The following is a 27049-nucleotide window of genomic DNA, read 5'->3' on the forward strand; positions in this document are numbered from 1 at the left end:
GGCTACTATATCATACTTTTAAAGTATAATAAAATTCAATTAAAGTTTTCAGATTTTCTTCACATAAAATATTATCTAACCATAATCCCTAATATATTTTTGCAATTATTTTTGAACCCAAATGTAGGGCTTTAATTTTGAAATTTAAATACTTTTTAATGATGATGTTAATTATTGTATTGATGACAAATTGCCATTATTAAAATAGCATTTTCTTATGAAACTTTTCCTTTTTTCTTATGTATCCTTTTGATCAGTCTCTAAAAGTTAGTAAAGTGGGTATTCCTGGATTTGTGGCACCCGTGCTGTGCCAAGAAATGTGGTTTCTGGTTTCTTCTAACAAATTTTCATTGTTTTGTCTATATTTTGAAGTGACATTGATGATACTCTTAGTTTTTTCCCTCCCATTCCTTTTCTTCTGCCTCACTTATATATTATTCATTGCCATCATTTATGTTTTTATTCAAGTTCTAGCATGTCTTCCTGTAATTTTTATTTAATATATCCTGTGAAAATGTCAACAATTGGCTTATGAATTCTGTTTATTTCTTATATTAAGCATGTTTGTACAAAATGATAGCTTTCTGTATTGGTAAAAATGATGTGAAATGTTAAATAAATGCCAAATAATCAGCATCATTTAACCTAGAACCTGTACTTTGGAAGTTGTTCATTCAGTTCAATTGTGTATGATTCCTTATGATCCCATTTGGAGTTTTATTGATAAAGATACTAGAGGGGTTTGCCATTTCCTTTTCCAATTCATTGTAAAGATGAAGAACTGAGACAAACAGGGTTAAGTTGCCTGGGATCTCTCAGCTAGTAGGTTGGATTTGAACTCAAGAAGATGAGTCTAACTGCCATACTTTGGAAATGTCTTCAATCATGTCATCCTGTTAGCTGAATTATTTTAAAATTATAATTATTTTTAGGGTATAAAATTCCATTATGCATACTAGATAAGCAAAGTACACTTTCTCAAATCAATAATTAGTTTACTCTGATAAGGAATATAATGTATATAATCAATTTCAGCATAGAGAATAAATCTTCATTAGTCACAAGAAAGAGTTACAAAATATATTGGATCATAAATATAGTCCAGGATATGCACAGTAAATAATGCACTTCCATTCTTGGAGGCTGGAAAATAAGGTTTCATAACTATAGTTATCTGAGATTTCAAAAATTTGGTCTCAAATGTGGCTGTCACTCCCAAATTCTAAATTTACTTTCTTGCATTTTGACATTTTAGTCCTACCACTGCTGTATCTGTGTTCTTTAAAAAATGATGACACAGTGTTTAAATGGGATTCATAAATGACAAAGTAATAATTCTTTAATTATTTATCTTTGAGGTTGTAAATGGATTCTTTAAAAAGTGTACCTGAATGCACAAACTTCCATTTAACAAATTTCTACATTTGAAAGTTAAAGAATGTCTTCAATCTGGTCATCTTGATACCTGAATTATTTAAAAGACATAATATTAAAATTCATTATGCATTTTGTTTCATTTGATATATTTTTTAGACTCTGACTCCTGTAATAAAATGAATGTGTTCTTCAACTATTTGCTCTTATGGTATTTTTTTCCAAGGCATTGCCAAAAAATATGGTGTCTCGACTTTGTGAATCCAAAAAGATCTGTGCTGCAGCTGACATGCAACTTCAGGTGTGTATTATGTACCTTTGTTCAATTTGTAGTTAGCAGTTACCTAAAATAAATTAGGCTCTTGCCAATGCTACACGTTTATTAAAATAATAACACTTGAAATTATAAAACATATTTCATCTGAATTTAATAAACCTTATAGAATTTGACTTGTTCAGTTCTTACAGCATCCTTAGTAAAGAAATGACAAATAAAAGTATTCTCATTTTCAGACTGAAAAACCCAAGCATATAAAAGGCAAAACTCCTTTAAATCACTTATTTTATCAATGACAAGGGATAAAAGTCAAATCTTATTATTTATCTCCTCAATTATTTATCTATTTTATTCACTCAGGGGAAATTTGGAAAATTGAGTGAAATATGCTTATGTTCTGTCCTGTTTTCATGAAACCAGATGTTTAGACAATAATTTGGGGTATTGATGGAGTTTCACTTATTATTATTTTTTTTTTTTGGCTGAGATAATTGGGGTTAAGTGACTTGCCCAGGGTCACACAGCTAGGAAGTATTAAGTGTCTGAAACCATATTTGAACTCAAGTCCTCCTAACTTCAGAGCTGGTGCTCTCTCCCCTGCATCACCTAGTTGCTCCTGAAATTTCACTTTTAATATAGAAGTTTCTTATCTAGGCATAGCCTCTATGCCCTCAAAAGTTCCAACCAATGATCTATACATCTTTCTGTAGTTTCATGTTTTCTCCCCAAGACTAATCCCTACAACATAAAAACAGTATAAAGAAATGAACTCTATTTTTGTTGCTTCTTAAATTTTATTTCAGAAATATAAATGTGTAAGATACATAAAAATAAAAATTTAACACCTTTTTCCTTTAGATTTTACTTTTTTGGTAATGTTCCCTTTGACAGCCTGATGAACCCCATGGACTCCTTATCAAAATAATATTTTTAATTCATAAAATAAAATATATAAGTTACAAAGAAAGTCAGTTAATATTGCAATATAGTTATCAAAATATTTTTAAAACAAATTCATAAATTTCAGATTCAATAACTCCTAGTCTATATAGCAATAGTTTAAGATAAAAAATAAATTTTTAAGGACTTTTAAATAGTTTAAAAATAAAAAGCATTTTATGACTGATGAATCTGTCTTTGTCATTATCCATTTGTGGGGATACTGTCTTTTCAAAGCTCATATTGTGGCTTTGTTTTAATATTTTCTTTTAAAAAGGAAAACCATCCTAAAAAATCTTTGCCAACATATTTTCTTATGCCCAGCTTTAGTATTACACAACAGCAGCTTGTACATGGAGCCAAAACAAAGTTGGAAAAGAGAAGGCCTATTTCATATTTCTAAGGAGTGAGTTACAAACAGATTAAATATTTTTTGAAATTGTTAATATGCTTTAAAAAAAAGTGCATTGTTTTAAAATGGTGTGTTACAAGTTTGTGATCCCAAAATAGCATTTAGCATTTCCCCTCCAAATGCAGGCTTTCTATGGTATCAAATATATAGTAAGCTATGCATGTCATACAGAATAATTTTCTAACAACTTGAAACATTAGTATGCCCAGTTCATTTTACAGATTGAAACTCTATACCTTTTTTTCCAATGTTTATATGCAGCAGTATAGAATATAGTCTTCCTTGAGATATGATGCACTTTTCAGTTTAAAAATGTATATAATTGTTGCAACTAAAGATAATTTCTTTGTCCTAGTCATTTTGTAAGTTAAAATGTTTGAGTCATTATTTTTTCAACCATGGTACAATTTCTGTTATTCATTTCCTTTCACTTCATGTATATTTTTTAGTTTCTTATTCAAAAGTATAGGTTGGGGGCAGCTAGGTGGCACAGGGAATAGAGCACCAGCCCTAAAGTCAGGAGGACCTGAGTTCAAGTGTGACCTCAGATACTTAACACTTCTTAGCAGGTTCACAATTCTGGGCAAGTCGCTTAACCCAATTGCCTTAGGAAAAAAAAAAAAGAATAGGTTGTCCATGTATTTGTATGGGAAGAGCTTTGAACTTGCATAATTAATTTGTTATTTTGTTTAGATCATATTTATATTTTGAATTTGTTGATTTACACCAGTCTATTGAAGATATTTTGGTAATATAGTGGTTTCACAGAAGTATTTAATTTTCCTGGGATCAGTAAGGCAGTTGTCCTTCCCCCCAAAGGCTTGTTACAAATTGTTAATTCCTCCTTTCCAAATGTTTGAGACAGGCATACACAAAGTACAGGCCATTATAACATATTGGATAGGAATTTGAGCTTTTAAATGAATTGTAGCTACTATATGGAATCTAGGACCAATTATAGCAGAATTGAATCATAGCTTCTCTGGGAAGATACATTCTCCAGGTTATAGCTGTTATCTAATCTGAAAACTTAACCTTATAGAAAAAGAAACAAGAACTGTAGTATTAAATGATTGTCTTCAGTCCTACAGTTGTCCAAGATTTGAACCCAGGTTTCTGACTCTAGATCTGATGCTATTTCCATGTCATCCCATTATAAAAAAGAGAATCAAAAAGTTTATATTGAACTGCAGATGTACAGTAGCCAAAGTCAATATTTATATTTAGGAAATGTCTACATTTTTGCTGGTGAATCTCAAAGTTAGTTTAGAGCTATAATCCTATATCTATATCAACCCAGAAGCTAGGAGTTAGTTAGAATTTTTATTTTATCCAGGCTAATCCCTTTTTCTTTTAAGTTGACAGCTGCACATTTTCTACAAATTCCAGATCTATCTTGGCTAGATAAAGGTCTCAAGCACAACATTTTTATAACAGAATTTTCTTTTAGAATATCAGATGGTCTCTTCAGCTTCCTTGCCTAGTTATTACTACTCTGAGGTTTATAAGATATTTTAGTAAAAAGTATAATCTCCTTTGTTCCAATTTTAAATTTGAAATGCAGTTTCAAAAAGCTCTGAAAACATCAATGTTAATTTTCTTGGGAATGTACTTGCCCTTTCTCTACTCTTTAATTATGTTTTAATTACATATATCCTCTCCCTGCTTCTATATTCAGAGGTGGTCATTTCCTTTTTGGCCATCCAATTAAGCCAGAATTCTCAGGCAAGTACCTGCTTCCCAAACCTTCTAATACTAAGGGTTATTTGCCTTTCTTTGCAGTCTCTTCAACAACTATGTCACAATCCTTTGTAATATCTGAAGACCAGACATTAGATTGCAATTTCTCTTTCACCTCACTTATTAAGTCTTTTGTCACCTCAGCACACAGATGCTGACCACATCCAAGTTGTCTCATATAAAAAGTACTAGAATTCCAGGAAGATATTTTACAAGTTTCGTTATGTTCCATAAGTTCACAAGCTGTAGCTTTTTGTTTTCTCATGCTTTCAAAACTATTTGAATGTCAGCAAACATCCAATCTTGTGGTTAAAAACTTATTTTGATATATATTATATAAAAAACGATATTCATAAGATTCATGGTTTATAATGTACACAACTGCTAATCTTGAGAAGGCTGAAGGTGCTGTGTTAATCATTAACATGGTATTTATATTTAGCATGAAAACAGCTATGGATTTATATTTGTGTAGGTATTTTCAACTGTTATTTATCTTTTTAAAAAAATTCTGCTGTGTTTTATAATTTGGTAAACCACATTTTAAATGTCAGAACTATATGCCAAAAGACAAATATATGTTTTTCTCTAAAGGTCTTCTATGCAACTTTGGATCAAATCTACCATGGAAAGCATCCCTTAAAGAGGTCAACCACAGACATTTTAAAGGAAACACAGGAGAAATTTTATGGGCTCCCATATGTACCAAACACTGTGAGTGCTGGACTTTAATATTACCCTATAAAAGTCTGAAATTCTCTTTTTTTAGGACTTGATCAGAGTGGGTAGGCTGTCATCACCTTCTGCCTCACAAAATTTGAAATCCTTGGATTCTGGTGGGAATTTTCACAACTGAGGACACTTAATGAAAAATGTGTAGCTCATTTATAAAATTGACATCTTTAACATTTCAAAAACTTCATGGCAGTTCTAAAAAGTCTTTCTATTTCTTCTACGAATATGTCTGCTTGACTTTTATGACTGTGACAGAAATTGATCACTAGAGTTAATTTATGTTTTTTCTTTCAGTTCCATTCATTTATTCATGTTAGGTAGCAAAGAAAGTAGTTCATTACTGATGAAAAGATGAATGATCTAAATCCTAATTTTTGCTAGTTTTTTTTTTTTTTTTTACCTGTACCACCTAGCTCTGCTACTAATTATTTGTATGATTTTTGAGTGAGTTACATAACCTGGAAGGGCTCAGTTTCTTTATCTGTAAATTGTGGGGGTAAAACTAGATAATCTTTTCCATCTCTTAGATCTTAGAGAATGTTTGGTGATATTGGAACAAGTTTAGTAAGAGTGGTTTAGTAAGTTTAGCTGGGAAGTCATTGTAGTTGTATACAGTTTCTTAGATGAGTAAATTTTGTATTTGAAACATACCAGGAAATACTTTATATCTATTTTGATAACAAAAATATTGCATTTTTATTGCATTTCTTGTTAAAATTTTTGAATGGCTTTTCTCCCTCAAAAGCAAGCTTTTTAGTTATATTTTTTACTTATTTTTGACCTTTTGCCCCATATTGCTTTCTGATTTCTAGACTAAATGCTCTGAATATAGCATATTCAATTCTTGGTTTTCTGTATTGGGAGGGGAGAATAATACTATGTACAAATCAATATGGTGTATAATCTAGATGTTAGACTTTAAATTTGTAGTTTTCAAAATGAGCATGTCTATGTCTAATGTTCTTAGCATTCAGAAGACTTGAAACAAAATAATGAAGCTGTAAAGATCCCAATCAAGAGATATCTAAAAATAGAATGCATAGATTTTCAACAAACACTTCTCTCAAGGATGTCCTATTCTAAATCCTTTTTGCAGGTTGAATCTCACAGAGTATGCCTGTGCCTAACTCAAAGTACTTTATGTGTATGAATTCTTAAAGCTATATAGCTCCTAAATCCCCACCATATCATTTTTTTTAAATGGTCAAATCAACAAGCATTTATTAAGAGCCTGATCTATGCCAGAAACTGAACCAAGCATTCAGGGCATTTTTTTTTTTAAGAGACAAAAACAGTTCCGTGTTCTAAAGGAATTCACAATCTCATGGAGAGACAATATGCAAACAACTATATGCAAATAAAATATATATAATAAATTGGAGATAATCTCAGTGAAAGATACTAACATTAAAAAATGGGGAATGGTTTATTGCAGAAGGTGAAATTATAACAAAAACTTGAAGGAAGCTAGGGGAAAGTGATAAGGGAAGGAATCCCAGGCCTGGTAATAGACAATGAAAATGCCCAGAGCTGGAGATAAAATTTCTTGTGTGAGTAATAGCAAGGAGGACAGAGATTGCAGAGAAGTAACTTGTGGGAAGTAATGTCTAAGAGGATTAAACAGATAGGAAAAAGTCTAGTTATAAAGGACTCTAAAAGATGAATTAAGGATTTTATATTTCATCATGAAGGTGATTTGGAGCCAGTGGAATTTATTGAGTAGCATGTATAGATAGTGATGATAATATCCTGTATGGAAGCACATAGTGGTGATACACAAGTATGTATATGAATGAAGGTATGAATGAGAGACAGAGACCAAAAAAAAAAAAAAAATAAAGGGAGAAAGAGAAGAAGGAAAGGAAGGGGAAAAAAGAGGAAGGGGGGGGGAGGGAGGAAAAAGGGAGGAGAGAGAGGTAGGGAAAGACCAAATCCAGGAATTAACTCTCATTGACCCTAAGTTCACTAAGCAACCTTCCCACACATCCAGGCAACTAGACATTACTAACAGACCCCCAAGGATATAACACAAGATTATATTAAAGCTCACTTTTATGCCTAGTCCCCTTCTCTTTTTCCAGTGCAGAAGAGACCCTGGTTGTGGAAGTTTTCTTAGGCTTTGATAGCTAGCTTGAACACAATCCTTGAAGAGCAAAATCCAGTAAAAGATTGTATCCTAGAAGGACCAGGGCTACAAAGCTCTGAACTTCCAGTGTCTTGGAAAGCAGGCTCTGCACTGCAGGTACTGGATCAGAAAACTGAGGAAAAGAGGGAGTCAAACAGATCACCAGGACAAGACCCAGTATATGTAGGCTTGCTGTGTAGTATTCCACCAATTCTGAGCATGGCACAGCACAGCTGGGACCTGTTCTGATCACCCAGAAGTCTTTTGAGATAGAAACTTAGGCTGGTGATCAGTGAATTGCCTAGTGAGGAAGGAGGCTGAACTGCTTTGGTATTTAGCCTCCAAGGAAAACCACTGTGAAATGAATGATAAGAATATTAGTAAGGGATGGGGAATATGGTTCCAGATCTATGGGAAATGATCCAACACTCACCAAGACAGAGAAACCTTTGTAATTTGAGATCTTGGAACCAAAACATGTTGCTTCTGAAAGAGAAATGAGAATTATGAAAGCAGAATTTATGTTTTGCACAGTAGAAATAATGAACAAAATAGAAAAAACTTGAATTTCTAATGACAAGCCTCAAGAAACAAAAGAGGGAACAATAGATTGGGGATACAAATACACAAAAAAGAAAGACATCCTAATGGAAGTGAAGCAGAAAAACAAGAACATTAGGAAAAAATATTCACTATGCAAGCAAAACATATGGATCTTAAATATAAGATGCATAGAGACATGAACTTAAGAATCATAGGTGTCCCAGAAGAATATAACAGGGCAAAAACAAACCCTTTAACAGCATAATGAAAAAAAAAATAGAAGATAATTTTCTAGAACTTCTAAATATAAAAACATGAATTTCCAATAGCAAGAACTCACAGTTTGCCTTCAAGGGAAAAAAAAAGTTATACACTTCAAGATAGATAGTTATTAAATAAAGTAATTCAAATAATTTATTCTGACAAGCATTATCCTCTAGATGCAGCCCTAGTGACCTATTCTTCAAATCTAAGTGCAACTATATATGACAAAAGATGATACTTCACTAACAAAGAGTTTGGAATATTTTTATAAAGAAAATCAGAACTGAAAATATTCTTTGTCTTTTGAACACCTCAAGTAACAGAAATGTAGGAAGAGTGAATAAGTGCAACAGACAAGGACAGTAATAGTGAAACAGAGGGCTCTTCTTTCCAAATGTGTACAAGGAGACAGGTAAAGGAGGAAATCTGGAAGAGGTAACAATAAAGAGATGAACAAAGGGCATTATGGACAGAACCTGATGACATCCTACCTGCAGGTGAATACTTCTTTTGTGGAATTACATTACAACATGAGAGTATACACAAAAGGGGAGAGGGCAGCAGAGAGGTAGAGTGCAGGGAGTGATGTACCAGAGGCAAATCAAGGGCTAGCAATTAAGTGAAAGTGACCTTAGTTATCTCAAAAAGAGAATACTCCAAAAAAGAAATAGATGAGAAAGGGGAAAGAGGAGGAAAGAAAGAAGGTTTTACTTGAAATAGAAGGGCTTCCACTTCTGAATCTTCCTGTGGGTGAAGGGACCCATACTAGATAAGGCTTAAGGGATTTGGTTCCTGAAAAGTCAGCTTATCCTGGGATGGGGTAGAAATGGTACTGTTAGAGGCAGGTGATACCTGGAAAAATTGGAGTATTGACTCAGGGAGGAGATTTCTAGACAAATGCATAATAAAAGGTCAACAAGAAAGGGTACAGATGGAGTGCAGTAGAAATGTGCAGTGTCCTCTCTGATATCTGCAGCAATTGGCATTGTTCTGAAAGTTAGGCACAGTGAAAAAGGGGAATCTGTAAGATGTTTCCTATGAGCGGCAGAAAATGCCCAGAGTGCAAAGCTTAGAATGACTATCTTAGAAGCTTTGATTCTAAGAAGAATACAGAGAAAGAGAACAGATGAATATGGGGGTCATGAATCAGAAAATAAAGATCTAGCGTAAAGAGAAAAATAAAATGAAGCAAATAAAAAAAATCTTTTTTTTTTTTGAAAGAGTAAAATATTATTATAAAATCTGAAAGAAAAAGGGGGGAGAAATATGTAACAAGTAAAAAGTAAGAAGTTTAAAAAAGAAGAGGTCAAACAGTGGCACAAAGGATTTAAGTAGTTAAAAATCACTCATGAAGGTAGGATTTGGAATCAAGAAAAGCTTAATGAAGAAGGTAGAAGCTGATCAAAATCTTAGTAGAGGGGGGAGAGAGAGAGATACAAAGAGGGAAGAAAGAGACAGAAAGGAAAAAAAAAAGCCTTTCCAAGCATTCTAAATAACAAATTCAAATGCACATGAACAGAAGAAAGGCAGGTAGGTAGAGCAATGTATCTAGCTTTAAACCTGAAGTGTAGAAAACCTAGTTCAATCCAACCTCAAATACTTACTAACTTTGTGATCATAGTCAAGTCACTTAAATCTGTCTGTCTCAGTTTTCATAATAATAGTACCTGTCTCCTAGGGTTGTTATGAGGATCAAATAAAATAATATTTGTAAAGCTCTTTGCAAACCTTACAAGTGATTATATGATCTCAGTCCAATCTGACTGAAGTATAGAGTGCATGGAAAAGATTTTGTAATGTGAAATAAGACTGAAATCTAGGTTGGAGCCAGATTTTGGAGATTCTTGAATATCAGACCAAGATGGTTTATTTGATTTGCTGTAGTTAATAGAGTATCACTGAATGTTTAAAGACATGGCATGGATAGACTTAGGAACATTATTTTGATAGCATTATGAAGTATGGGTTGTACAAGAGAGGCTAGAAAGCTGGTCAGGAGAAATTAATCCAGAGAAATTGGACTACCATGACCATGCCTAGCATGAGCTAAGCCTCTGGGCTCTCCATTCCCTAGAAGCCATCTTTCCCCCAGCTATTTTTTTTGCTATTTTTCTTTCCTTCTTTCTCCACTCTTCACCATTCTTCTAGGAATTCTATTAAGTGTTTATCAATAGACTGTTCTATTATTCCGTTTAGCATCCTTGTGACTTCATTAATCAAAATACCCTTCCCTGGATATCACTTTTCTTGTGTTGTCTTTGTCATTAACCTTCTAGAGGGGACAAATTGTCTTTGCTTTTATATTCCAGTCCCTAGCATGTACTTAGAACAGTCCTTGGCTCTGTTGTTAACTGCCTAAAAATGAATTTAATTTGTCCATTTGGGGATTCATACATTGAATTACACTGTTAGTAGCGAGAGTGGAGAGGAGAGGACAGATACATGTTGTAAAAGCAGACTCCACTAGGAGAAGCCATAAAACTCCAACATTTTGAATCTGGGTGACTGAGAAAATATTAGTGCAATTAGAAGTAAAAGGGAAGTTAAGAAGAGATAGTGGTTTGTAAGGATAATTATGCATTTCCTTAAGTTTATTGAATTTAAAGTCTCAGGAGACACCAAGTTGTCTTTTCAGAGACCAGGTTTAGGATGAAGCTACAGAGGCAGGATGATAATTGAATTATAGCTTCTTTACCAGCTTTTTAGGTTATATGCTCTACCTCTCAACCACTTTCTTAAATTCCTACATTTCCTGGGATACTCAGTACAATGTTTCCAGTTCTCCTATAGTTTGTTAAGGAAAGTGATAGGAAACTGGATGAACTGTGACTTCTAGAAACATTTAGCCAACAACTGTAACTCCAAGCTTACTTCTTGACTAAAATAACTTCCTTCTCATTGACTGTGTGTGTGTGTGTGTTTTACATAAGCTTTGAAGACATTTCTTTCCTAAGGGATTGCCTTCAGTCCTAAAATTCAAGCTAAATTCTGCTGTCATATGTCTGTGTATTTAACTTAGAATGTCAACAGATTTCTCAGCATTAGAGACCTTTCTTCTCTGGCTTCATTTAAAATGTTTCGCATATACTAGTGCAACTTGAGCTTTGGTCTATTTTCCTTTCTTCTTGCTGTATAATCAGAAATCCCAGAAAGGTGAAAACTTTTGTTTTCATAGTCCCCTAGAGAAGGTTTTACTTGAATTAAGTTGTAATTTATCTAAATTTTTTATCATGTAGTAGACAGGTATGTGGAGCAGTGGCCAGAGTGCCAGAATTGGAGTCAGGAAGACTCATCTTCATGAGTTTAGATCTGACCTCAGACACTTACTAGTTAGATGACCCTGGGCAAGTCACTTAACTCTCTTTACCTCAGTATTCTTTTCCTAGAAAAAGAAATAGCAACCTACTCTAGAATCTTTGTCAAGAAAATCCCAAATGGTGTCACAGAGTCAGACATGACTGAGAAATGACCAAATAATCACAAGAACCAACTTTATTTTAGAAGCCCAGTTCTTTGTAAAATTCTCTGCTATGAAGACTAGAATCTCTTATTTCTATCTTCTATCTAAAGCTTATAGAGAATTTATGTTGCATGGTGTTTTAAAATGAGAATTTATAAATTTTCAAATTGTATTTTACTTTTGCTATGCCATTTATTAGATAGTCATGACCATTATAAATATTTACATTTTTAAAGTATGAATAATGCATCTCTGAAATAATGTTGAAAGAGAATCCCTAAAAATCAGGTAAAGCTTTCTTTTCTTCTATAAAACATTCAGACTAAGCTATTTATAAAGAATTGGAAATCCTTCCTATTTTAATATTTTCCTGGTAATGAACTTTTCATAGTCACACTGGCACAAGAAAGGTTTTTTTGTTTATTTTCTCTTTAAATGTTTCCCCTTAAATGGAAAACTGTCTTTGGTCTGGCTAAAGATCTTGATTATTTTTGTGTTGTCAGTGTTGCTAGGCAAATGTGAAATTAAACAAACCAATACTTATTTGTGTTTATCTTCATCTTAAATACAAAGAGCATATGGTGCATATCTAGAAACACCTAAGTGGTTAATTGCATGTAAAATTCCTTTCCTCTTTGCCAGCATAAACAACTGATAAAATATTTACATTCTCTGTCATGCTGGATTTATTTATGACTTTGTAACTAAAACATAGAAGTGTTATAAATTGAAACTTTAATCTTTTGATTGAGTCATTTTCTAAGAATTTAAATAGTTTCAGTTTGTCTGACAGCTGCAGCTTTAGATTCATTGATTTAAAGCATGCGGAAATTGTATCACTGCTTTAGTTTTGTTTTTATACTAAGTCCTTTAATTCCAGTCAACACCTTAGGTTTTTGTTTTCATTTTGAAAGCCAGTATACTACATTTAAAAAGGAAAAAAAAATGGTTTGTCATCTTCCTCCTCCTATTTTATAACTACTTATACCTCTGAGGATTATGAAGGACCTTCACACATATTGCAGAATGACAGATAGTTTGACATAATAATAAGAAAAAAATTTATGCCAGTAAAATTTCACCATGTGACATACAAATCTTTGACTTTTTTCCTATTTCATTTTTTAAAAAATTATTATTCCCTAAGTCAAACAATGCTTTTTATATGTGAGGTATGCATATGTGAGTAATGCAATTTGCCATAGATCTTAGTTAAGACCAAGTCTGACCAAAAAAAATCACTAATCTATTTGCTGACAAAAATAGACTTCCTTACGTTTGTCCAATTCCGAAGATCCCGAAGGCAACATTATAAAACAGTGGAACATTGGCCTTCATTTGAATCTTAGCTTTGTCACTTATACCTATTTTCACGTGCTCTTTACAAAATCTTGCGATCTCATCTGAATATGATTTTTCTCATCTACAAAATGAGGAGAATATAGTAACACAACTTCCCCCTTTCAGTTGTATTTTTTAAAAGTATTTTGTGAGCTTTAAATCACTACCTAAGTATGATGTTATTTCATTTCTTAGTATCAACCTTGTAGAGTCAGGTAGGTAGTACAGTAGTTAGAGTACCAGTCCTGGCATCAGGTGAACCTGAGTTCAAAATCTAACCTCAGATATTTACTAGCTCTATGGCTAAGTCACTTAACTCTGATTCTTATCCTATCCCCAAAACAAACAAACAAAACCCAATAGTTTTTTCTTATCTATAAAATGAGCAAAGCAACATCTGTATTAACATCTTCACTCAGTTGGATGGCTTTTTTTTAATGTTTTGTGAAACTTAAAACACTATAAATGGAATATCATTTCACTTCTTAGCATCAGCCTGGTAGAGTGGAAAAGATATTAAATCTGTAGTTACTTAGAGGACTTGGGTTTCCTCCAAATTCAGCTATTTACTAGTTATGTTTAATTCTCTGCATGTATGACACTTTACCTTCCCATGTCTCAGTTTTCTTATCTGTAAAATTATTTGCTTCTCAAGGGAGTTGCAAGAAAAGTGTTTTATAAATCTTAAGCCACTATATAAAGGAGTTTGTTATTGTAAAGGAGTTTAGAGTATTTATATTATTATCTTAACATCTAGGTGATACAGTGAATAAAGTGCTGGTCCTGGAGTCAAGAAAACTTACCTTCTTGAGTTCAAATCTGGCCTTAGACACTTACTAACTGGGTAACCCTAGATAAGGCGCTTAACCCCGTTTACCTCAGTTTATTCATCTGTAAAATGAGTTAGAGAGATACTCTATATCTGTCAAGAAAACCCCAAATGAGTTCATGAAGAATTAGACGCGACTGAAAGGATCAAGCAATCATTGTTTCTATTTAAAGATTTAGTCAAGTCCTGGGATTCTTAGTAACCTCTTTCCCCACTGCCCCACTCTATTCCCAAATAGGATAACTCATTTAATCATAACAGTTTTAACAGTTACCATCTGGTTACAACCTAGTTCTAAATAATCACATTGGAGACCACTTAAGAGCCTTACTTTGTATAAACTGAAGATGGGATGAATGCTCTATTTATGTTGGCTTTATTTCACAAATATTGCCCTGATCCTTTATTTGAATTGCATAACAAGTGCTCTGTAGATCCTGTAAATAGTCAAATGATGATTCTGGGTTTGGGAACCTTATTTCCAACTTTGAAGATACTTCTTTATATTGAAGTATTAAAGCATTTTTAGCACTACAGAGATTTCTTTAAAGTCAGGGTATTTATCAGAACACTCTGAAATGAGATGAGTAAAGGTAGTTCTGGATTTCATCTAGGAAGGCTCCATCATCCTTATTAGTGAGGGACTAATAAGGGACTAATAACTAAGGACTCCCATAATGAAAAGATTCAAAGTCAACTATTTTAGTTCATTCAGTCATTTCTGACTCTTCTTGACCCTGTGAACCATACTGTCCGTGGAATTTTCTCAGCAAAGATATTGGAATAGTTTGCCACTTCCTTCTCCAGTAGATATGGGCAAATGGAGACTTAAGTGATTTGCTTAGCATCACAGACACACTCTTATGGATTCTAGGTCCAATATTCTTTCCATTGAGCTACCTAGCTGCTTCCTAGCTGTTATAATTCTATGGAATAATGCTTGACAAATTACTCAATATTAATATATTTATGTTTAGAGGGATGTTTTAAAACCCTCTTATTTGTTGCAAGGACATTAATATTTTATAATAATTAGGTCACCTTTACATGCTGTTATGATAAAAGAGACATTTACAGAAACCTATAGATAGTGAGTTATTCAAAAGTTACAATTCCAAACTCTTAAGAGCAGCTCAGTTTTCCTATCCTCTTCTTCACTCTCAAAAATTTAGTTAAAGAAGATTGTTAAGTCCATTGACTGGAAAATACCTACATAAATTATGAGTACATCAGTATATTGGAATGTTACTACACCATTTGTTTCAAACAGTGAATAAGAGATATTCAGAGATGCATTGGGAAAATTATATAAATTAACATAATGTGAAATAAGGAAAACCAGGAAAATAGTTTGTTTAATAATTATATAACAGATAGAACAGTAATACAAACTGAAAAATGTACTTGTGACTGACAACATTGGTCCTAAAGTATTATGGGAAATGTTTCTTATTCTCTGTGAAAAAGTAAGGGACTACAGATGTGGAACATTGCATATATCATCAGGCCGGATTGGTGTGTTAGTCAGTTTGCTAAACATTTTTTCTCTCTTTTATTCTCTAGTTATCAGCATGGCTCTCTGGGTAGGAGAGAAAAGGACAATTTGTATTTGGGAATAAAACTAATGTGAAAAGAAAATATATTAATAAAAAAATTTTTAAAGAAGACTTAATATTCTGGGGCTCTGATAATATTTTATCTATAGTTACCTCATATTTGACATGACTTGTATCTCTTGCAGCATTAGCAGCCCTCACAATATAGCATTAGGTACAGATAGTTCTTTGGGAGAGAAAATTTAACAGAAAACTTTCCAAGATAATCACCAACCCTATAAAAGCAACAGTGTTTTGAAGAGGATTGTGACAATCAAGATTAGGAGACTAGAGGACTTGGAAAGGGTTAGGCTGGCTTGGGGGATGGAAGAGTAGGGAGGTAAGATCCATAATTTCATTGGTGAAAGTACTTCCTAAACTAATGCAAATTTCCTTCATGATGCGTCTTAGTTGATGATGTTCTTTAGTTGTGATAAATAATAATTCACCATATGACAAACAGCTTTTTGGGATTGTGAGGTTGCTCAACAGGTTCTTAGATGATGGGCATACCAGTTATTAGTGAGCCAGTACCTAAAGCTTTTCTAGTTTGCTAAAAAGCTTCCAAAGCATGTGATTTTCTGGTATTACTTGTAAGATCCTTGGGTCATCTTTACTGTGCAGTTCCAAGTATGAATACAGTTAATTTATAAATCTAAAATTGTAATTATTTTAATTACTACCTATTTACATATATTTTAATATACATGGCATTAATTGGAAAAAGATCAAATAAAAATTAACAAATGATCCTGAATGATAAAAGAGACATTTATAGAGATAACAATGTAAAGGTGGAACTGGTTTAAGACAATATATTCATATGAAGAAATCTAGAAAACACAGGCAAAGCACAGCAGGCAGTATTTGGGTGAAAGTCAGTAGAAGGAGAAACAAATGATTTTGTCATTGAAGCATACTTCAGACCATGTGGAAGGATTGAGGAGACAGATGAGGAGTCTGGAAAAGAGTTCAGAAGATTTAAATCCCAAATGTGTTATCGTAGTGATGTGAGACTTCTGTTAGCCAGATACCTGCAGAAGCTCTCTTTCTTCCAGAGGCAGGTAGGATAACTTCTTGACTTGCCTTAGTGATAATTTCATCATTAAAAAGGTAAAAGAACCAGTAAGAACTGGTGCTTATCAACCAGAAAGGAATTGGTTGCTGGGCTAGAAATGACAAGAACCTTGGAGGGAAGTTATCAGTTATCAGAATGAATAATAGAGGAGAGGAAATCCAGGATATCCTGATATGGTCTAATATTCACTAAAGATTAGAACTGTCCAAAAGTTTAATGAGCTTCCTCAAGGCTTTTTTTCTTCCCAGTAGTCTTTAGGGAAGGCCAGATAATTATTTGTCAGATTTGTGGTACAGGTTTCTTTCATGTTAAACTGGATAACCATTGAAATTCCTTTCTGTTCTCAGATTCTCTGATCTTTTCTACCTGTTTGCAACATTAAAAGTGTTTTCTTTTCTTTTCTTTTTTTTTTTAAATTTTCTGTTTTGCTTCTCTCATTTTGGATAATGGCAATGAACATCATATTCTGTGTGACATGATGTTTCGTACTGCATTTATTTACATCTTGCTGAAAATAGGCATTTTCATTTTACAGAGTACTTGAGATGGTAAGATATTTTGCTTGAGAATAGTCATAAAAATCCCTGAGGATTTCTTAACCTGGGAACCATGAACTTTTGTTTTTTGGATTTTTTTTTTTAAACAAAACCCTCCCAAAACAACCAAAAATATTTCAATATTATTGGTTTCCTTTGTAATCTTATGATTTTTGTTTTATACATTTTATTTTAAAACATTATTTTGAGTACATGGACCTCACTTGACTGTCAAAAGAACCTTTGACAGAAAAGAGGTTAAACTCTGATGCCTCACTTTACTGATGAGGCAGGTGAATCCCCAGAGTTAGATAATAGACAGACTATGATCCAAAACTAATTCTGTTGATGTCTTTTTTATCCTACCATCTCATTTTGCTGTAATTAAAAACAAATACTAATGAAAGACCCAATGAAAGGGTGAGTCTAGCTGTATTGAAGGAATAATTCCTTTAAGTGAATGAATTGATGATATCCTACAAGGCCATTATATAATGATAATTGACTTCATTGGCATGGGAAATAAAAATAAGATTGAGTTAAGACTTGGAATGAGGAATGCTTTTACCCCAAATCCAAAGATTAAGCAGAAATTTCATGTATAAGAACTCTTACTGTATGGTATAGAAACTTCCAGGTGAACTCTTAAGTAATTGAAAAGTAAGCTTCTATACCCAACTGAGGTGTCTAACAGAACTAAAGTAATTGTCGCATTTCCTATGAAAAAATAGTCAGTTATCTCACTATGAGCAACTACTTTGTGCTGACACTGTTAGGCAGAAGAAATAGAAGGCTGTCTTTTAAGGATATACAATCTGCTTGGAAGACAGAATATATGAATGACATCAAGTGCAAATCAGTATTTTTGCAAGTTGAGTATATGACTTCTGAAGTGAAGTTGAGTACAACAATATTTAAAATCAAGTTAGGTTATTAAATGAAAAGTTTTTTGGGTAGAATAGTTTTCAACCAGATTTGGAAGGTGACTTTATCTGCTTGATAGAGAATAAAGAGTGAGTCTTAGGGCACTTAGAAAGATCCAGGCATTTAAAATCCAAAATCAAACAGTATTCAAAATGATTTATACAATTATTGTCATAACTTTTTTCCACTTAATCTAAACTACAGTTTGAACAAGCATTTATAGAACTAATACCATCAAATGAAAGCAATGAATGTCTATAAATTAAATAACAGTTTATATTTGTTTCATAACCACTTAACTCGACTAGTTTTCCCTGGAAAACTTAATGTAGAAATCTAAAAATTTTAAACTGAATCTTTGTTAAAGGTAAAATTCAGTTGAATAAAATATTCAGATAAAAAAATATCAAGAAAAGTACAGTGTCCAAAACAAGTAGGATAACTCTAGATTAACACTAACCTCCATAAATAAAACAAGTCAGATTTATTTGTTGTTAATTAATTTGGGATATTAAGAGAGAATGTATCTTAAGATTAGTGTGGTGAATCACTTCAAATTCAAGCTGGGGTTAGATATGGGTTTGAGGGTTTACAAAATGAACCCTAACCCTCATCCTAATCATTTTTCATTGCTGATCTTAAGAAGCCCCAAAGTACTTGTCAGAATTGTTTTAAAAATCTTTAACCACTTATTATTAAAATGACTTCATTTTCAAAATAGATTGTTGTCTTGTCACAAAGTGGTATAATGGTTGATGCATCACTCAGACTTATAATTGTTTCTTTTATAATTATTATGTGAATATTAGAACATACTAATTGACCTTTTTAACATGATAAAATCAGCTACATGATAGCAGCAAGACTAGGAAAGCACATTATTTTGATAACACATACTTCATAAATGTTTTAAGTTCAAAGTGTATCTTTCCATATTCAGGGTACTTACTAATGCTCATTTTTTCTACTATATTATAGGTCAGAGTTGTCAAACATGTCTAACAACATTCCTAACAGTGACCCAAGACAAATTAAAAATATAATTGGGAAATATTTAACAAAATAAATAAAAATTTAACAAAATATAGATAACAGTACATTTACATATTATTATGTGACCTGAAGGGATCCTTAGGTATGGATTAGTGGCCTTTATTCTTTTTTGAACCACTACTATAGGTGACCCATTTATGAAATCAATATGCTTCAAAATTCTCAAGTATAAGCTTCAGATATTTCATATTATTCAGTCTTCTTAGTTTCCCCTAAATAATTGTCACACTTTCTTGTCATAGAGCATAATGTCATAGAGGTAGGTATAGATCATGCCATTAGATTTTTACTTATACATGCTTATTTCTCATGCCTAAGACAATCCTCTTATTTAAATCCCACTTCCTGCAGGAAGACTTTGAATTACATACTAACAGCTAAAAACTCATAAATAGTTATTAGGTAGATCACTTCCTCTCATTAGACTCATAGTTTCATAAGAAAAGTTGTTTCGTTTTATCTAAGTTTTATAGCCATACCTAATCTCTTAATAAATGCTTGTTGGATTGAATTAACACTAGTGGCACTATCTTTCCAAACCATGGAATAGGATTCTATAAATAAATGCATAATTTATAGAAATACTGGTTAATCTGTTTCTTCACCCCAGTGATATTAAACTCTGGATTTGAATAGCTAGTTCTAATGCCCTTTTCTCAAGCCTCATTCCTTTTGACTTCTCTGTAACCTTTGAATACCGCCAATCACCCTCATTCCTTAAGCATTCTCTCTTCTCCAGGTTTTTTTTTTTTTTTTTTTTTTTTTTTTTTTGCAATACAGCTTATTCTTTGTTCTCTTTTTACCTACCTGTCTGACCATTCTTTCTTAGGTTCTATTGCAGGTTTTAAATTTATCTAAATCATAACCATTCACTTTAGGTATCCCCAACAATCTGTCCTTAATCTTTTTCTCTTCTCTTTTTATACTGTCTCACTTGCTGATCTCATCTACTCCCATGGTCTATAGCAATTACCTATTGTACATCTGGAATAGGATCTTCAACTCAAGATACCCCAAACTGAACTCATTATCTTTCTCTCAAAACCTCCCCATTTTCCAAATTTCCTATTACTATCAAAGGTATTACCATCTCTGGCCATCCAGGGTCACAATTTAGATATTTTTAATACTCTTTACTCTGTCAACCCTATGTCCAATCTGTTGATATGTCCTGTTGATTTTACCTTTGAATAACATCTGGCCCTTTCTGTCCTCTAATATTGATACTCCCCTTGTGAAAGCCCTTAATACCTTCATACCTATACTATTGCAATCATCTGCCAATTAACTACTGTGCTTCAAATTTCTCTCCACTCTGGTCCATGTTTTTCAGTAATACTTAAGTGCTATTTAATATGTTACAACTGAATATTTAAAATTATGGTGTTGATTAATATCACCTCGCTTATTTGGTTACATTAGGAGCTCTTTGAGACAGCTTGGGTTTTGTATAGATATTAACCAAAGTATTTTAAGATTTTTTTTTCCTAATAGCAGTGAATAAGAGGGAATTTTGGAAATTTTTCAGACAAGATAATCAGGCAAGATTGATGATATGTTGAGAGAGAACAGGCAACTTTAATAATTTCATTGGATCAGTCATGTACCTTATTTATGTCAGCTATACTGTACAGAATACAGGCAGTAACATGATCTGCACATGATATTATTGTAAGCCTTGGGCTATAGAATCTTGCAGCTATTTAGTAAACTTCTGGAATGTGAAACTTAAGAGGTTATTATATGTTCCTAGAGTTAAAGGTGTTTTAGCTATCTTCATTGACTTAGTTATATCTTACCAACAGTATAGCCTTTAGAAAGATATATTTCCTAATTGTGTATGTCTAGCCTTTATACCTTTTAGGCAACTTTAAGGGAAAGTTAATAGGTAGGATTTTAAAATTAAATTAAAGACATCTTTCAGCACAGAAATTAAAAAATAATTTTGAAATACAAGAGCTTTCCAAGCTAAGGAAGTTGAGAAAATACTGTTCAAGTTATTAGGTGAATATTTTTTCTAAACTAAATTAAGATATTGATCTTCCCTATATCAGAGATCATTAATTACAACACCACAAAGTGAATATGGGGAACTAATGACTTTTATTTTACTCTGACTGATAAATTTTATTTTTGCCTTCTTTCAAACATTAGAATTATTTCCCATATTACCCATACTTCTCCTTCTTCCTCTATTGAAATCTGCCCTATTACATAAAAAAGAGCTAAACTTAATGTGACTTCTTAATAATAGTAATATTATTGAAAGTTGCTTTATCACTAATTTTAAAAAATTGAGAACCATATCCTGTATTGTCAGCTTTTTAAAAAATTTTTTGTTTCTGTATTCAAATATTAAAGTCTTAATAATTATTAAAACTAATGACAGAATAATATACACACTGCTTGTTAAGATTGCTCAAGATTCTAATTATCATCCCTACCTTAAAGCACTATTCCTGTGCTTATTATAGTAAACAGGTAGGTGATTTTTTTTTATTAATGCTTTTTATTTTCAAAACATATGCATAGAAATTTGAAACTGTGCTCAAAAAGTTATCAAACTGTGCATACCCTTTGATCCAGCAGTGTTTCTACTGGGCTTATACCCCAAAGAAATCTTAAAGAATGGAAAGGGACCTGTATGTACAAAAATGTGTCAGGTCTCTTTGTAGTGGCTAGAAACTGGAAACTGAGTGGATGCCCATCAGTTGGAGAATAGTTGCATAAATTGTGGTATATGAATATTATGGAATATTATTTTTCTGTAAGAAATGATCAACAGGATGATTTCAGAAAGGCCTGGAGAGACTTACATGAACTGATCTGAGTGAAATGAGCAGGACCAGGAAATCATTATATACTTCAACAACAATACTATATGATGATCAATTCTGATAGACGTGGCCATCTCCAGCAATGAGATCAGTTCCAATAGAGCAGTAATGAATTGAACCAGCTACATCCAGTGAAAGAACTCTGAGAGATGACTATGAGGCATTACATAGAATTCCCAATCTCTATATTTTTGTCCACCTGCATTTTTGATTTCCTTCACAGGCTAATAGTACACTATTTCAAAGTCCGATTCTTTTTGTACAGCAAAATAACTGTTAGGACATGTGTACTTATATTGTATTTAATTTATACTTTAACATATTTAACATGTATTGGTCAACCTGCCATCTGGGGGAGGGGATGGGGGGGAAAGGAGGGGAAAAACTGGAACAAAAGGTTTGGCAATTGTCAATGCTGTAAAATTACCCATGCATATAACATGTAAATAAAAAGCTATAATAAAAAAACAAACAAACAAATATATGCATTTCCACCCCATCCACTAAATGTCAAGTAATCCAATATATGTTAAACAATACATATATATATATATATAATCCAACATATGCATATATATTTATACAATTATCTTGTTGCACAAGGAAAATCAAATCAAAAAGGAAAAAAATGAGAAAGAAAATAAAATGCAGGCAAACAACAACAAAGAGTGAAAATGCCATGTTATGAGCCATACACAGTTCCCACAGTCCTCTTTCTGGGTGTAGATGGCTCTCTTCATAGGTGTTTTATTCTTTTAGATTTTTCCTATCATGGGAAATCTTCAGATAGATTCTGCTAAACCGAAAATATTCCCAATTGAAAACCATGTATCTTTAGTGCCAGAGAAGATATGCAACATTTTTTAAGTGCTTATTTTATTCTAATGCCTTGTTCTGAATATTGGGGATGCAATAAGAAATAAAAATTATCCCTATCTTCAAGGACAGTATAATCTAACTGGAGAAGAAATATTTAAGATAACTAAGTTCACATAAGATATATACAGAGTAAATATAAAGTAATCTAAGAAGGGGAGGCACTAAATTACCTAAATTCAGCGAGGTTCATTACCATCAGCTATAAGTGGCTATAGAACATCAAAAAGCCCAAGCTAGTCCTAAACTTTGTGTGACCAAATTCTGTTTTCACAGGATTATTGGGAAATTTCTACAAAATATATTCTTGATAGACCATCTGCAAATAATAATTTAACTTTTGATATTCCTAATATGCATCTTTTGTCAAATAACCAGTAAGCTGATATCCTATGGGAGGAAATGTATTAAAATTGCATTCTATATTCTAGCTATAAATGAAAGCAGAAAATAGAAGGATGTTTTAGTAAAATAGAAGAGTTGCCCATAGTTTTTCTTTGTAAAGGTGAATAAAAAAGTTGGTTGAGTTGCTTTCCCCATGAATTTGAAAGGGTTTGACTACTCATGGTGTTCATAAGCAGTCCACAACAGAGTTAAAACTGCTGCTTACACATCATTATTTGTAGCATAAACTGAAGAAATAGAAAAAATTTCCTGAAGATTTTAATAAGATTCTTTATACCAAGTTAGCATATACCTTGATAATCTTGAGACTTCAGTAGAAAATAGAGCAGAAGGGAATACAGCTAAAAACAAGGTTGAAAATGTAATTTGTGATTTGGAAATGAAAGATGCCAAAAAGTTTAGAGACTTGTCATCATTCATGTATGTTACAAATACTTTTTAAAGAAGTGAGTTGGAAGAAGTTGTACATGGAGAATACTAGACAAACATCATAAAAATGAAAGTAGCTTTGTATTTATTAACTGTCAGGAAACAAATGATTTCTGGTATAGTCCTATTCTTGTCAGGTCTGTAAGTGTGTGCACTCATATTGGCAGGATATAATAGAGGTCAAAATAGATAATCAAAGCAGAAATAAGAAGAGAGATAAGAAAGTGCTGTACTAGCTCTGACCTGACTTGTTTAAGTAAGCTGTTGACTTGAAGATAGAAATTGAACATTTAGAGAAATTTAACCAATGTCAAGAAGTGATGATAGTGGAAAAACCAAAGGGACTTAGAAGTCTCTTTTTCAAGCAAAGAGACATGGCAGCCAAGCTAACTCTGACTTGGTTTATCAATTGTTTTGCAAAATGCTAAAAAGGTAACTGGGGTCCACAACTAGCATTGCCTCACAAAACCATTGAGGTAATAAATGACCCTGCGGAGAACTTGGCTTGAGATCTGAGTCAGATTGTTCCACACATCTGCTTTTCAATAGCTTAGGGGAAATTCTGATGGTGCTACATTGTCTCTCTGTCAGTCTGATCCCCCTCTGCTCTGAATTGGTCATAAATGTCAATCATTGCATTTAAAGGCTTCCAGAAAGGCCTTCTTAAGCAAAAATATTTCCTCTGCTGGTCCCCTGGTAGATCTATGATTTTAATGTATATATTCAAAGAGTCCTGTATTTTTTATGAAAAAGTCCCTGAAAGAGAAATTTTTAATGTCTTTATTGGTCATTAAAAGATAGAGGAAATTCTTTTCTTTTCAGAGTATTTGACACTGACAATTACCTAAAAAATTATAAAACTACACATATACTTTGATAAAGGGAAAGAAGAGTTTAAAACATGAACTATAGAACTAGAAATGTCCCCCACTATAATGAGAAGGATACTTAAAAGGGGTGAAAGGAAGGTGATATATCTCTGGATATTTATTGACCAGTCAACAATCATTTATTCAGTGTTTGCTATGTGCCAAAGTGCTGAACATGCAAAGAAAGATAAAAAATTAGATCAGGAATTTTAGCTATTGGAAGGGCCTTCCTTGTATGTGCAGAAATGTTTGTGTCAGTCCTTTTTGTAGTGGCTAGAAGCTAGAAACTGAGTGGATACTGAGTGTCTATTTCTGGTCATATTACTGTAGGCCTCTTCAAAAATATTCTCAAATAATCCAGAAATGAATCTCCTTCTATGAGCCTCTCCCCACACCATAGCAGTTACACCTGGGGCCTATACTCTTCCCCAAATGCATGATTAAGTAATTTAACAAACAGGTATCCTTTTACAAAATTGTCTTATGTCTTCATGGTGCTTTCACTCTGCCTCCTGCCCACAGGCCTTAATTAGGATTAGTATCCATTCCAAGATCAGAATCCCATCAATTGGAGAATGGCTGAATACATTGTGGTATATGAATGTTATGGAATATTATTGTTCTTTTTTTAATATATATATATATATATATTTATTTATTTTATAATAACTTTATATTGACAGAATCCATGCCAGGGTAATTTTTTTACAACATTATTCCTTGCACTCGCTTCTGTTCCGATTTTTCCCCTCCCTCCCTCTACCCCCTCCCCTAGATGCCAAGTAGTCCTATATATGTTAGATATGTTGCAGTATATCCTAGATACAATATATGTTTGCAGTTCTCTTGTTCAGTTCTCTTGTTGCATAGGGAGAATTGGATTCAGAAGGTAAAAATAACCCGGGAAGAAAAACAAAAATACAAATAGTTCACATTCATTTCCCAGTGTTCTTTCTTTGGGTGTAGCTGCTTCTGTCCATCATTTATCAATTGAACCTGAGTTAGGTCTCTTTGTCAAAGAAATCCACTTCCATCAGAATACATCCTCATACAATATCGTTATTGAAATATATAATGATGATCTCCTGGTTCTGCTCATGTCACTTAGCATCAGTTCATCTAAGTCTCGCCAAGCCTCTCTGTATTCATCCTGCTGGTCATTTCTTACAGAACAATAATGTGTTCTGTAAGAAATGACCAGCAGGATGATTTCAGAAAGTCCTGGAGAGACTTACATGTATTGATGCTGAGTGAAATGAGCAGGACCAGGAGATCATTATATACTTGAACAATATTATATGATGATCAGTTCTGATGGACATGGCTCTCTTCAACAATGAAATGAACCAAATCAGTTTCGTTTGTTCAATAATGAATAGAACCAACTGCACCCAGCAAAGGAACTCTGGGAAATGCGTGTGAACCACTAGATAGCATTTCCAATCCCTCTGTTTTTGTCTGCTTGCATTTTTGATTTCCTTTACAGGTTAATTGTACATTATTTCAAAGTCTGATTCTTCTTATGCAGCAAAATAACTGTATTGATATGTATACATATATTGTATTTAACATTTATTTTAACATAATTAACATGTATTGGTCTACCTGCCATTTGGGAAAGGGGATAAAAATTGGAACAAAAGGTTTTGCAAGGGTCAATGCTGAAAAATTACCCATGCATTTTATTGTAAATAAAAAGCTATAATAAAAAATAAAATAAAATAACTAGACAAAATTAAAAAAAAAAAAGATATTGGAAGGTCCTTAGCCACATTGCCTTTCCTGCTTATAAAATTTGTGCCAACTTTAATAGAGTAAACTGAGGCAGCAGAAAATAATTATTTGCTAACCTCTTCATTGATGTCCTTTTGATTCCATCAGTGCTTTAAGCAATATAACTTATAAAAATTGATAGTATAAGCAAGCCAAATAGATAATTTTTTTGATGCTTCATTAAGCCATACCTGGCAGATGTACTCCTGACAGCCCAAAGGGATATTGTCAGATTTTCAGGATGATTTTTATTATTAGTTTGAGTTTTCTGCTTAAGATGCTCTCCATATTTCTGTTTTTCTGTAGAGTAAGTCCACTGATATTTTTTGTGGTCTGGAACTTTTAGAACTTTGCAGTATTTGAGATACACAAAGAAAAGGCCATAACATTTTTGGAAGTTTTTCATATTGTGTAGGACATTATTGCCTTTAAAAATAAAACATTGCCTTTCTGTTACTCCTTGAGTAAGTATTTTCAGATAAAAATAATCAATTTTGATGCAGATGGAGCCAAGATGATGAAGAGAAGCCAGGAAGTTGCTTGAGCTCTCCCCGTTTCCCTCAGAAACAGTATTAAATTGAGTTTCTGAACAGATACTGGAGTAACAAAACCTACAACAAAGATGGAAAAAAATA

The 27049-nt window shown here is 32.9% G+C and overlaps 1 protein-coding gene across 1 annotated transcript in view; it reads left to right on the forward strand.

The window, feature by feature from the left end:
- The window catches only part of MIPEP (mitochondrial intermediate peptidase), a 163019-nt gene that overhangs the window by 86145 nt on the left and 49825 nt on the right, over positions 1–27049 (forward strand). The window contains exons 15-16 of the mRNA XM_051986567.1: positions 1601–1675; positions 5337–5456. Coding sequence (XP_051842527.1) covers positions 1601–1675; positions 5337–5456 — 195 coding nt within the window. The remainder of the gene's footprint in view (positions 1–1600; positions 1676–5336; positions 5457–27049) is intronic.

The sequence above is a fragment of the Antechinus flavipes genome, chromosome 3, assembly GCF_016432865.1.
Source record: "Antechinus flavipes isolate AdamAnt ecotype Samford, QLD, Australia chromosome 3, AdamAnt_v2, whole genome shotgun sequence".
Taxonomy (NCBI): Eukaryota; Metazoa; Chordata; class Mammalia; order Dasyuromorphia; family Dasyuridae; genus Antechinus; species Antechinus flavipes.